Source organism: Saccopteryx bilineata, chromosome 6 (assembly GCF_036850765.1).
Source record: "Saccopteryx bilineata isolate mSacBil1 chromosome 6, mSacBil1_pri_phased_curated, whole genome shotgun sequence".
In the NCBI taxonomy this organism is placed as follows: Eukaryota; Metazoa; Chordata; class Mammalia; order Chiroptera; family Emballonuridae; genus Saccopteryx; species Saccopteryx bilineata.
In genome coordinates this window covers 120,324,938-120,338,397 of record NC_089495.1, presented here as the reverse complement: position 1 = coordinate 120,338,397, position 13,460 = coordinate 120,324,938, and the positions used below count along the sequence as shown (strand labels likewise).

The following is a 13,460-nucleotide window of genomic DNA, read 5'->3' as shown; positions in this document are numbered from 1 at the left end:
AGACTGTCCCTCTCGCTAAAAACAACAAACAATTCAACCATTAGCACTGAGACTTTTCCTGCCCATTTCCATTTTTACTGACCAATCAGAAAGGCTCCATTCCAATCAATCAGGATGTGGCTATTTAAAACTAAACTGTGAGGGTTTGGAATACTCATTTGCATAACATGGAGAAATCAGGGGTGGGGTGGGCCCTGTTCTCTATATAAACCAGTGTCACCTCTGCCTCAATGGGGGATACTTTGGGTTCTGCAGGGCCATAGCCATTTTGTGACTGTAATGCTGGAACAGCTCTGTGGGAGTCATTTCCCCCAAGATCGTCTCGCGAGCTGCTTTGACTGAGCTGTTTCCTAGCTGAGCTGTTTCACAGCCAAGCTGTTCCACAGTTGAGTCCTTTTCACTAAATAAAGCCTCTCCCCTTCACTACCCACCAAGTTGGGGCTTTCTGGAACAACCTTCCATTGACATTTCTTAGCAGAAAACAGTGTTCTCTACCTATCTAATTGAGTTACCAGCCCTGGGCTCTGGGCTCTGGGTGTTTTCCCTTCAGGTGTCCTTTCTAGCATAAAATTATATATAGTTAAAATTATTTTTACAACGATGTTTGTATAAAGATGAATATAATCCAGGATGGATTTATTATTATTATTATTATTATTCCGCTTGGGTGCCTACTTACATCCTTGTCTGCAGGAACATACCAGGGAATGGCCAGTGGTGGAGCGCTGTCAGGCTCTGGACAAACAGCTGGGTCCCAGTGGTGCTAGTCCACACTGTCCTCTCCCCAGCTGAACGAGCACAAACTCGTTGCTGAGCCTGTCAGGGTCTCTGTTTCCTCAACGTGTAAATGAGAGTGCTGGGCAAACACCGGAACTTCTCAAGGCTTGAAAAGCGAAGCTTGCGAGGCAGAAAGAGAGGCCGCCGGGTTCTGGAGACGGGCAGACCGTGCTCCACAGGGTGGAGATGCGAGTGTCGCGCACGTGCATGTGCGCGAGGCACGAGTTCGCTCTTAGACAACACTCCCAGGCTCCGGGTCCCGGAGCTGCCCTGGGCGCGGCACGGGACACGGGACACGGGAAGCGGGTTCCTGGGAGGCGCTGGGCCCTGGACGGCTCCTGCGTGTCTGTGCGTCTCTGGTTCTGTGGGGGACCCAACCCTAGGCTGGCACGTCTCGGAGACTCGCAAGTGCCCAGAGCAGCGGCGCGCGGGAGGCGGGGCGTGGCCACAGCGCAGCTCCCAGCCCCACGGGCGGCCCGGGCGCCGCACTCCGCGCCCGCCAGCCGCCATGCTCCGCTTCCTGCACTTCCTCCGGGGTTTCTTTCAGGTGAGAGAGGGCTTCGCTGGACGCGGGGTCCCGGGTGTGGGCCCCACTGGAGCTCCCTGCCGCCCCCGGTATCCCCACCTGCTGATCCGGAGACCCGAAGCCGGAAAGGAGAGGTGCGGCGTCGGAGGCGGCTGGACTGCCGTCCCGGGCCAGCTCGGGAGCGCGGCCGCCCGGTGCCCGGCCTCCCCGGCACCTTCTCGCCCCCTGCGGGTGGCGCGCTCGCTCGGGCAGGACGCCGGCTCTGGGAAGGAAGGCTTGTGCCTGTCCTGGTCGATGCCCAGGAATCTCTTGATACTGTTACTACCGGGCTGGAAAGCACCTGTGGGTACCGAAGGGGAGAAGGGACAGGCTTGGGGCACCGTTCTGAGGAGAGGTGTCTAAGCAGGGGAGGGCAACAGGACCTGGAGAGAGCGTTAGACTTATGCACGAGGTGCTCCCCACACCAGGCCCTAATGCCCCAACTGCCCACAAGCGGCCTTGGGCACCCACTCCTCAGGGGCACCTCTACCCTCCTGGCGAGCAATGCGGAAGGGTGGGTGGGAGGCAGGGTGCAGTGACTGAGGCACCAACTGCATTAAAAGAGAGGCAGGGAAATGCTGCCCGAGCAACAGGCCGGGGAGTGGCTGCTGGCTTCTGTGAGCTGGCCGTCCTAGGTGTGAGGCCACCTCCTCCTAAAGGGGCAGACTGAAGGGTGGGGGAGGTAGGGGGGAGAGAACTCTCTGCCACTGAGAGTCCTGAGGAAAGCAGCAAGGAGGCAGATGATCCAGGGCTGGACCTGCAGGAATTCCTGCAGCCAATTCCTCAGGGGATCTGGAAGAGCAGCCTGTGAATCAGCCCATATCCCCCGGAAAATTGTGCATGTACAAACATTAGGAGGGAGAGGGATATATAGCCTTGCAGAAACTTCACCAGTGAGTCAAGAAGATACCTTTAATGAGCACGGGTGCCTGGATGGTTGTCCAGAGCTGCAGCTGAGGACACGGACCAACCCTCCCCACTTTTGAACTCGGATTCTGTCACTAACAAGCTATATACAATCTTGCACTATCACTTAACTACTTTGGTTTCCCATTTGAAAATGTGGACAATTCCACATCTTTCAAGTTGGGTGTGAGGATCTTATTACAAAATGTAGGTGTGTTTAGAAAGTGGTGAGGCTGGGATATTGGTCCTTCCCCATCCCATGGCAGTGGTAGAAGCAAGTCACCTGGGTAAGGGGAAGTTCACGGGGCAGAATCTGAGTCACCCACTTGACCTCAGGAGTTTACTGAGCAGGCAGATGTGGCTGAGGAAGCAGTCACTGAACATCCCAGGACAGCTGCCTTGCCTGCCCACTGACTGGGAACCTCCTTGGAAAGGGGCTTTTGGGAAAGTATTCCCACAAAACACACTGTTCTCATATATATATTTTTTAAATTTTAAAAATTTAAAAATACATTTAATACTATTTTGTTTTAGTTTCAGTTATATAGCATAGTAATTGGACAATCATATACTTTACAAAGTGTTCCCCCAATATGTCCAATACCCACCTGGCACAATATACAGTTATTACAATACTATTGACTCTATGCCCTATGCCATACATCCTCATGACTATTTTGTAACTACCAATCTGTGTTTTTCAGTACCTTCAGCTTTTTCACTCAGTGCCCCAACAGCCCTCCCCTCTGGCAACCATCAGTCTAATCTGTTCTCTGTATCTATTAGTCTGTTTCTGTTTTGTTTGTTGATTTATATGTCCTTTGGAATCCCCATATAAGTGAAATCATATGGGATTTGTCTTTCTCTGACTCACTTATTTCACCCTCTAGGTCCATGCATGCTGTGCCAAATGGTAAGATTTAGTTCTTTTTTATGGCTGAGTAATATTCCATTGTGAGTTTGGTACCACAGCTTTTTTATCCACTCTTGTATTGATGGACACTTGAGTTACTTCCATATTTTGACTATTGTAAATAATAATGCAATGAACACAGAGGTACACATATTCTTTTGAATAAGAATTTTGGGGTTCTTTGAGTAAATCCCCAGAAATGGGAATGGGGGGGCCATAAGGCAGTTCCATATAAAATATTTTGAGATAACTCCAAACTGTTTTCCACAGTGGCTGCATCAGTCTGCATTCTCTCAAACAGTGCACGAGGTTCCCTTTTCTCCACATCCTTGCCAACAGTTGTTTGTTGATTTGTTGATGACAGCCATTCCTTCCCACCCCCACCTTCTGTGGCTATCAATCACATATTTATTTATTTTTATTAAGTTGATTAGGGTGACATTGGTTTGCAAAACCATACAGGTTTTAAGGGTACAACTCAATGAAACATCATCTGCACACTGCATCATGTGCCCATTGCCCCAAGCAAAGTCTCTTTATGCCCCCGTTCTACCTCTCCCCACCCCCACGTGTAAAGGAGCTATGTTACATTTACACAATGGAGTACTGCTCCACAGGAAGGAAGGGAGGGAGGGCGGAAGGGAGGAAGGAGAGAAGGAAGGAAAGAAATCTTACATTTTGCAACAGCGTGCTGAAGATTGTTATGCTAAGTAAAATAAGCCAATTAGAGAAAGACAAATACCATATGATCTCACTTATATGTGGAATCTAATTAGCAAAATAAACTGAGGAGCAAAATAGAAAAAGAGGCACAGATTCATGGAACGGACTGACAGCTGTCAGAGGAGTGGGTTGGGGGACTTGATGAAAGAAGGTGAAAGGATATATGAACACACACATATATATATAATTGTATATACATATGTATATATGTGTGTGTGTGTATATTGCATAGACACATGTAACATATAACACATAGAAACAGACAACAGTATGATAATAGCCAGAGGGAAAGAGGGTGGGAGTTAGGTTGATGATAGCCATTCTGACAGCTCTCATTGTAGGTGGTTGTTGTGTGTGTGTGTGTGTTGACATTTTTCCATTGATTGGGGAGGGAGAGAGAGAGAGGGGGAAGGGAGGGGGAGAGAAGGAGAGAGAGAGAAAAGCATCACTGGTTGTTCTACTTTGTTGTATACTCATTGATTGCTTCTCCTATGTGCCCTGACTGGGGAACCTAGGACCTCAGTGCACTGGGATGACACCTGATCCACTGATCCATCCAGCCACGGCTTCATTGGGGTTTTAATTTGCATCTCTCTGATGATTAGTGACATTGAGTATCTTTTCATGTGTCTATTGGCCATCTGTGTTTCCTCTTTGGAGAAATGTCTATTTAGGTTCTTTGCCCATTTTTAAATTGGATTGTTTGTTATTTGTGTGTTGAATTGTATACATTCTTTATAAATTTGGAATATTAACCCCTTATGAGATGTATCATTGGAGAAGATGTTCTCCCATTCAGTGGATTGTGTTTTCATATTGTTGATGATTTCTTTTGCTGTGCAAAATTTTTTAGTTTAATATAGTCCCATTTTATTTTTTTCTTTTGCTTTCCTTGTGCGAGGAGGTATATCAGAAAAAAATATTGCTAAGAGATATATCTGAGATTTTACTGCCTATGTTCTCTTTCCAGATTTTTGTGGGTTTGAGTCTAACATTTAAGTCTCTAATCCATTTTGAGTTTATTATTGTGTATGGTATAAAAAAGTGGTCTAGTTTTATTTTTTGCATTTCTTTTCCATATTTACCCAACACCATTTATTGAATAGACTATCTTTACCCCATTGTATGTTACCTTGCCACACCAAGGTCTGATTCCTGGCAAAACCTCTAATTTGCATGTGCTGCTTGTGAAGCTGACTGGATCTTGCTATGGTATTGTCTGAAGCCCACTACTGGATGTGTTGGTTCTGGGGCCGTGTGGGAGGGACTCTGATAAAGGTCAATGTCAGATGCTGCCTGTGACTAGCCCTGGGCTACCTGTTCAGAGATACAAAGTGATCCACAGTTTGTAGCTGTCTCTGCAGAGCCTCAGTGTGCATGAGAAGGGTCAAGCTGTGCACCAAGGCCAGCTTCCACCAGCACCAAGTCTGGGGGCAGGTCAGCAAAAGGCCATAGGCACCCAGAGATTGCCTCCACGTGCCTCTGCCTGCTGTCTGCCTGTTAGGCTCCATTGATGAAAGAGCTTCTGGTGGTACTCAGGTTGCGTGAGGTAGGTACTCAGTAAACAACCAGGTAGGGGTGATTGTCGTTTACCAGATTGATACAGGTTCAAACTCAGTCCAGCACTGGTTCTGAGGCCACTCAGCAAAACTCCCAGGGTACACCAACGCCAGCTGCCACCTGCTGGGTGCCTGTAGACCTTTGTAGTAGAGTGGCTCTCAGCAGGTCATCAGGCTGAGGCCAGCAGAGTTTATCAGGCCCAATTAGACCAAGGTTCGGCCTTGTGAAGGGTGGGCTCTGCACTGGTTGGACATGCAAGGCAAAAATGACTTCTATTCTAGAGTCACAGAACTCAGTTTGTTCGGTATTCTGCCTGGACCTCTTGGAAAGCTTGAGCTTGGCAGGGCCAGGCTGCCAGAAGTCTGGAGGGTTGTGCTAGTGTTGTCTTCTGAGGGGTAGGTGCCAATCAGACTTTTGTATGAAGGTAAGGGGAATGGCACCCTGTGCCAAAACCACACAACTCAGTCACTGATGCCCCTGAGTCTTCCTAGACCTTTACACCCCAGGCCCAGGCAGCTGACTCCTCCATAGGGCACCTGCTTGGCAGGGTGGGGTGACAGAGAGTCCAAAGGGAGAGGCTACTGCATCCTCGCAGGTTGATGCCGTGGGAGTGCTCCACCCAAGCAAGATGGAGTTGACGGTGGGAGATGCATTCAGCACAGGGACTCTTGTGCCTGTCCCTTCAGCTTTCTTCCTGGAGCCACAAACACTAGACTCTCCTCACATGACTCTAGTCTGCTCCTCCTTCTCTCTGCCAGAGTCCAGGGTGAGTAGTTTCAGACAATATTTTGTTTACTGATCCTGTAAGGGGGCACCTATGTCTCTAGCAGACTCTTGTCTCTCTTTGGCGACCAAAATCCCCACTGATTTTCACAGCCAGATGATATGTGGGTGCCTCTTCCCAGCTTTGGTGCTCTGGACTGGGGATCCCAGTATGGGTTTGAGACCCTATGCTTTTTAGGGGGAACCTATGCACTGAAATATTCCTCTGGATTCTCAGTCACTGCCCATGGGGTCAAGACCAGCCCTATTTGTGTTTTTGACTTTGATTATAAAATTTCTGTTCAGCTAGTCTTCAGTTGGTTGGTTTTATTGATTGATTTTAGAGAAACAGCGAGAGGAAGGAAGAGAGAGAGAGAAGCATTCATTTGTTGTTCCACTTAGTTGTGCACTCATTCATTAAAAGACTTTTTATATTACTGATTTAAGAGGGAGGAGGGAGAGAGAACGAGAGAGGAGGGGAGAAAAGGGTGGGAAGCATCAACTGTGTGGTAGTTGCTTCTCGTCTGTGCCTTGACTAGGTAAGCCTGGGGTTCTGAACCAGCAACTTCAGTGTTCTGGGTTGCACTCATTGATTGTTTCCCATGTGTGCCCTGACCAGGGATCAAACCCACAATCCTGTTGTTTCGGGATGATGCTCTAATGGACTGAGCTAATCGGCCATGATCTTCAGTTGGTTGATTTTAGTTATAATTCCAATTTTGTCCTGGGAGGAGGTAATTTCTGCCCACTCCACCATCATCTTGGATCTCACTGTCCTCACATTCTGTTTTGTTCGAAGAGGTCTTTCCACTCCTTTTTGTACCCAGAACCTGATGCCTCTGGGCCCTGGAGGTCCTGAGACACTCCCACCTTTTTCTTGCACATCACAGTGATGATAAGATGTCCCTCTCAGAATCTTCCTTTCTGTTGTCCTTCAGAGCCACCCTGGGAAGAGCCCTGAATGCCATGGCAGTCCACCTGGCTGTGCAGGTATATCTTGCAGGGCCACCTGTGAACACAATTTACACTTGTTTTTTCCCAGACACTGGTTGTAAAGAATGCCCTAAGAGGTTGTAGGTGTGGAAGGAGAAGGGAGCCACTTGATGGATTCATCTTCTGATCCTCCTGAGCACCTGATGCACTGGACTGACCACTTGAGCACTGTACTGACCACTTGATGATGTGTGCTTGACTTGATTGCTTGGTGGGTCATGAACTCTGCTTTGTTCTAGGAAACTCAGATCATTGTGGCCCTACAGTGAGACTCTGGTAGCAGAGACATAGTCTCCACCAAGGCCTAAGAGCAAGAGTGGTTTCTCAAACCCCAGACCCCAGGCAAGAATTCTGTTGAATCTTATTTCAGAATTTACAGAGTGTCCAAGTTGTAAAGAAAGGAAATTATAAAGATCAGAGTGGAAATAAGCAAATTAGGGTCTAAAAACACAATACAAAAGATCAATGAAACCAAGAACTGGTTCTTTGAAAAGACAAGATTGATAAATCTTTAACCAGATTCAACTCACCAAGAAAAATAGAAAGAAGACCTACATAAATGAAATCAAAAACAAAAGAGGAAAAGTAACAGCTAACATCACAGAAATACAAATGGTTATAAAAAAATCATTAAAAATATATGCCCCAAAATTAGACAATCTAGAAGAAATTAAAATTCCTAAAATCAAACAATCCTCTAAAAACGAATCAAGAAAAAATATCTGGGCCCTGGCTGGTTGGCTCAGTGGTAGAGTGTTGGCCTGTCATGTGGATGTCCCAGGTTTGATTCCTGGTCAGGGCACACAGGAGAAGCACTGATCTGCTTCTCCACTCCTCCCCTTCTTGGTTCTCTCTCTTTTTCTCTCTTTTCTCCTCCCTTCCTGCAGCCAAGGCTCCATTAGAGTGAGTTGGCCCTGGGCGCTGAGGATGGCTCCAAGGCCTCTGCCTCAGTCACTAAAAAAATGGCTCCAGTTGCAACGGAGCAAGGGCCCCAGATGGGCAGAGCATTGCCCCCTAGTGGGCTTGCCAGGTGGATCCCTGTCAGGGCACATGAGGGAGTCTGTCCCTGCCTCCTCTTCTCTCACTAAATAAAAAAAAGAAGAAAAAAATATGAACAGACTGATTACAACTAGTGAAATTGAAGCAGTAATTTAAAAACTCCCAGCAAACAAAAGTCCTGGACTGGATGGCTTTATAGATAATTTTACCAAACCTTCAAAGAAGAACTAACACCTGTCCTTCTTAAATTATTCCAAAATATTCAAGCTTATTTTCTGAAGTCAGCATTATCTTAATTCCAAAAGCACATAAAGACACTACAAAGAAAGAAAATTATAAGACAATATACCCGACTAATATAGTCACAAAAAACCTCCACAAAATATTAGCAAACAAAATAAAGTAAGTGGATTTATTTGTGGGATGAAAGGTTGGTACAATACCCAGAACTCAATTAACACAATACACCACATAAACAAAATGAAGGTTAAAAATCATATGATCATGTCAGTAGATGCAAAAAAAAAAAGGCTTTTGGATAAACCCAGCATCCATTTATGATAAAACTCAGCAAAGTGGGAATAGAGGAAACATACCTCAACAAAATAAGGCCATAGATGACAAATCCTACAGCCCACGTAATATTCAATGGGGAAAAAACTAAAAGCATTTCTCTTAATATCAGAACAAGACAGAGATGTCCACTTTCACCACTCTTACTCAACATATTTCTGGAAGTTCTAATCAGAGCAATCAGACAAGAAGAAGAAATAAAGAGCACCCAAATTGGAAAGAGAGAAGTAAAACTGTTGTTATTTGCAGATGACATATTATAGGTAGAGAACCCTAAACACTCCACAAAAAAAGAACTACTAGAATTGATAAATTAAATACCAAAAAATTTAAATACCTAGTAATAAATTTAAACAAGGAGGTAAAAAAACTGGATTTGAAAAATGATAAGGAACCGAAGAAAGAAGTTAAAGAAGATACAAATAAATGGAACCATACACTATGGTCATGAGTAGGAAGAATTCACATCACTAAAATGTTCATACTATCCAAAGCAATCTATACATTTAATGCAATTCCTATCAAAATGCCAATGGTGTATTTCACAGAACTAGAACAATCTAAAATTTTATATGGAACCACAGAAGACCCTGAACAGCAACAGCAATCTTGTGAAAGAAGAACAAAGTGGGAAGTATCATGCTTCATGATATGAAACTATACTACAAGGCTAAAGTAAAGTAATCAAGACAGTAAGGTACTGGCATAAAGACAGACATATAGGTCAAAAGTCAGAATAGAGAACCCCAAAATAAACTCAGGCTTATTTGGTCAATTAATATTTGACAAAGGAGGCAAGAACATACAATGAGGTAACAACAGTCTATTCAATAAATCGTGCTGGGAAAATTAGATATATGCAATAAAATGAAACTAGACCACCTTCTTATACCATATACAAAAATAAACTCCAAGTGGAATAAAGACTTAACTGTAAAACTCAAAACCATAAAACTAGAAAAAAAATCATAAGCAGTAAAGTCTGTGACATTTTCCTTAGCAATATTTTTTTCTGATCTATCTCATTGGGCAAGGGAAAGAAAGAAAAAATAAACAACAAACTAAAAAGCTTTTGTACAGTAAAAGAAACCATCAACTAAATGAAAAGATAACCTGCTGAATGGAAGAAGATATTTACCAATGATACATCTCATAAGGGGTTAATATCCAAAATTTATAAAGAACTTATACAACTCAACACCAAGAAAATAGACAATTTAATTATTTTTCTTTTCTTTTTGTGGTAGAGACAGAGAGAGGGACAGATAGGGACAGACAGGAAGGAAGAGAGATGAGAAGCATCAATTCTTTGTTGCGGCTCCTTAATTGTTCATTGATTGCTTTCTCATATGTGCCTTGACCATGGGAGGGGGGGCTACAGCAGACTGAGTGACCCCTTGCTCAAGCCAGCGACCTTAGGCTCAAGATGGTGAGCCTTGCTCAAACCAATGAGCCCGCGCTCAAGCTGGCAACTTCAGGGTCTCAAACCTGGGTCCTCTGTGTCCCAGTCTGATGCTCTGTCCACCATCTGGTCAGGCGACAATTTAAGTTTTGGGTTTTTTTTTTGACAATTTAAGTTTTTAAAAAATGAGCTGAGGACTTGAATAGACATTTCTCCAAAGAGGTTGTACAAATGGCCAACAGACATAAGAAAAAAATACTCAACAGCAATAATCATCAGAAAAATGCAAACTAAGACCATAATGAGACCTCACACAGGGCAGAATGGCTAGCATCAATAAATCAACAAACCAATAGTGCTGGCAAGGGTGTGGAGAAAAGGGAACCCTCATGCACTATTGGTCAGAATGTAGATTGGTGCAGCCACTGTGGAAAACAGTGTGGAGTTTCCTCCAAAAATTAAAAATGGAGCTGCCTTATGACCAAAGATTTTACTTCTGGGGATTTATCCAGAGAAACCTAAAACTCTGATTCAAAAAGAATATGTGCACCCCTATGTTCATTGCAGCATTATTTACAATAGCCAAAAAATGGAAGTAACCCAAGTGCCATCAGTAGATGAGTGGATAAAAAAGCTGTGGTACATTTACACAATGGAATACTACTTAGCTGTAAAACAGAATGAAATCTTACCATTTGTAGCAGCTTGGATGAACCTGGAGAGTATTGTGCTAAATTAATTAAGTCTGTCAGAGAAAGATAAGTACCATATGATTTCACTTATATGGGGTTTCTAAAGAGCAATATAAACAACAAACAAAACAGAAACAGACTGACAGATACAGAAAACAGACTGATGGTTGCCAGAAGGGAGGGGGTGAGAAAGTGAAATGATTAGTACTTAGAAAATAGTCACAGGGATGTAAAGTACAGCATAGGGAATATAGCCAGTAATATTGTAATAACTGTATATGGTGCCAGGTGGGTACTGGATATATTGGGAGGACACTTTCTAAAGTACACTATTGTCTAACCACTATGCTGTACACCTGAAACTAATACAAAATAATATTGAATGTAAAAAAAGTAATCTCCAAAACAAAAGAATAAGTATACCTCTATTAATGGTTTACTTACTGATATTTCTGTTTCTTACTGTTCTGAGATACTGGGACTACACATAATATTTTTTTCCTCAAGTTTTCATCTTTCCATCGTACTGTAAAATACGATGTGCTACAATCCATAATGTGCAAACAAGGCATTTCATATCTTATGTACATCATGTGAAAATCCCACACCAGAGTGAAAAACACAACTTCTATGGTACTTAATAATGCATGAACGTATTAATTCAAAACTCAGCCAAACTTAATATGGGAGGTATATTCACAGGTGTTCATCTTGCTGCTATTCCATAACTTATATATAAACATGTCTTTGCATTGTAAGGGACAATCAGGGAAACCCTTTTCTTGTGGTTGTGCACGTGCTCTCTGGTGCTGCCGGTGTGGGGTCAGGGCGAAGAGGAGGGAGCGGCTGAGTCTTCATCATTCCTCAGGAGACAGAAACCAGCATGGAGCTGTCATTTGATTTGCTTCTTCCCTGGCTAGGAGCCTGGCAGTGTCTTTGCAGGTAGGAGGTAGCTGACTTGTCCTGACATCCATGTCCTGGGTGGAGCAGGGCTCCGTGACATCTGGTAAATGAAGGGCAAGAGTATGACGATGAAGCCCAAGGAAAGGGGAATTGCTTGATTCCTCCACCGCCCTGGGTCCGGGCAGGCAGGACCCCCACCCTAGGTTACTTGAGGCTGCAGTGCTCCTCAGCCACACCCGTAATCAGAACCCCCAGCTACACACAGACCAAGTGCATCAGAATTTAGGGCAGGGCCCAGGCTCTGATGTCTAGGCTCGCAGGTGACTCCAGTGTGCACTGTCGTCCCTGGAGCTGCCTGCTGTGTCTGCCCCCACTTGTCACACTGCCCCATGAAACCAGGGTGAGGCCTGTGTTTTCTGCCCAGTGGACACAGCCCTGTTGACTGGACGTGACCGTGGGTGAGCAGGGTGGTACACTGCTGTAGTCTCCAGGCCAGCCAGGCCATCTTGAAACGCCTTGGATGCCAACCACGTTTGTACCAAATAGGTGGATTGGTCTCTCTCTGACAGCTTTTTTCCCCAGGAGGAAAAGATTTCCTGAACTTCAGAAGTGATCTTGGAGCAAGGCTGGGATCTGGAAGCTGTCCCACAGTGCTGCCTGCCCTTCCTGGGGTCCCTTTACATTGCTGGTGGGCCCTGGGACTCCCAGTGTGGACCAGCTCTCCCACAGAGCTCAGCACACTCAGGCACCTTCATCTGAACCCCTCTACTCTCTGAGTGTTGCGTAAGTTAAACAGGATAATAAAAACATGGATAAAAGCATGCAAATCACCCAAAGTTAGAGCTCAATGACTGTTAGTTCTATTTTTCTCTCCCCTCAAATACATACTTTTTCTTGTAACCGGTGGAGTTGAATGGAAACCCATCTCCTGATTCTGGGCCTAATGAGAGTGCTTCTTACATGGATGCTGTTGGCTATGGTCCCCAATGTGGGACAAAGTGCATTTTCAGCAGGAGAGTGCTGACTGTCAGAAACTTGCCTCAGAACAGTTGATGCAACTGATGGGAGAAACCTATGCCCTTGTGGGGGGGGCAGTTTTTCTCTGCATGAAGATTGAAGCTTGTGAGAAAAGCGGGAAACAGCTCAATGGTGGGACATGCATACCCTGGGACTAATTCTCAGCCACAGAGAGGAGGGAAGTGCCGGTATACGCACCAGCCTGGTTGAATCAGCAGAGAATTCGGTCAAAGGGGAGAAGGCCAGCATGCTATATGATTGCTTCTACCTACAATTCTAGCTATTATTAATGAATTTTTAGTAACAGAAAGCCCATCAGTGGTGCTAGGGTCAGGTTGAGGGGTAGGTGGGGGCAGGAGAGTGGGATGACAAAGGAGGAGGAGGTGATGGAGACGTTCATTGTCTTGACTGTGCTGATAGTTTCAGGGTATATTCACCTGTCAGAATCCATCAAGTCATACTTTCCATTTATGTTGTGTATCGCATGTCAATTACATGCTAGGGAATCTGTTAGCCAGGGCCTCTCACAGTGCTCATCTGGCTCTGAGAACAAGCCCCTTGCCATCCTTACCGCTTCCTGGGTCATGACCACAGAGACTAGGATAGTGACAAGGCTGCAGATGGACAGCAAGACAGTGGGTCCCATCTAAAATGGAAATGAGGTGACTCTGGCTA

At 45.0% G+C, this 13,460-nt stretch overlaps 1 protein-coding gene across 1 annotated transcript in view; it reads left to right on the top strand.

Moving 5' to 3' along the window:
* Window positions 1-1,090: 1,090 nt before the first annotated feature.
* ARHGEF4 (Rho guanine nucleotide exchange factor 4) overlaps window positions 1,091-13,460 on the top strand; it is a 177,042-nt gene continuing 164,672 nt past the window's right edge. The window contains 1 exon segment of the mRNA XM_066237640.1: window positions 1,091-1,324. Within this exon segment, the coding sequence (XP_066093737.1) occupies window positions 1,286-1,324 (39 nt within the window). The 5' untranslated portion in view covers window positions 1,091-1,285.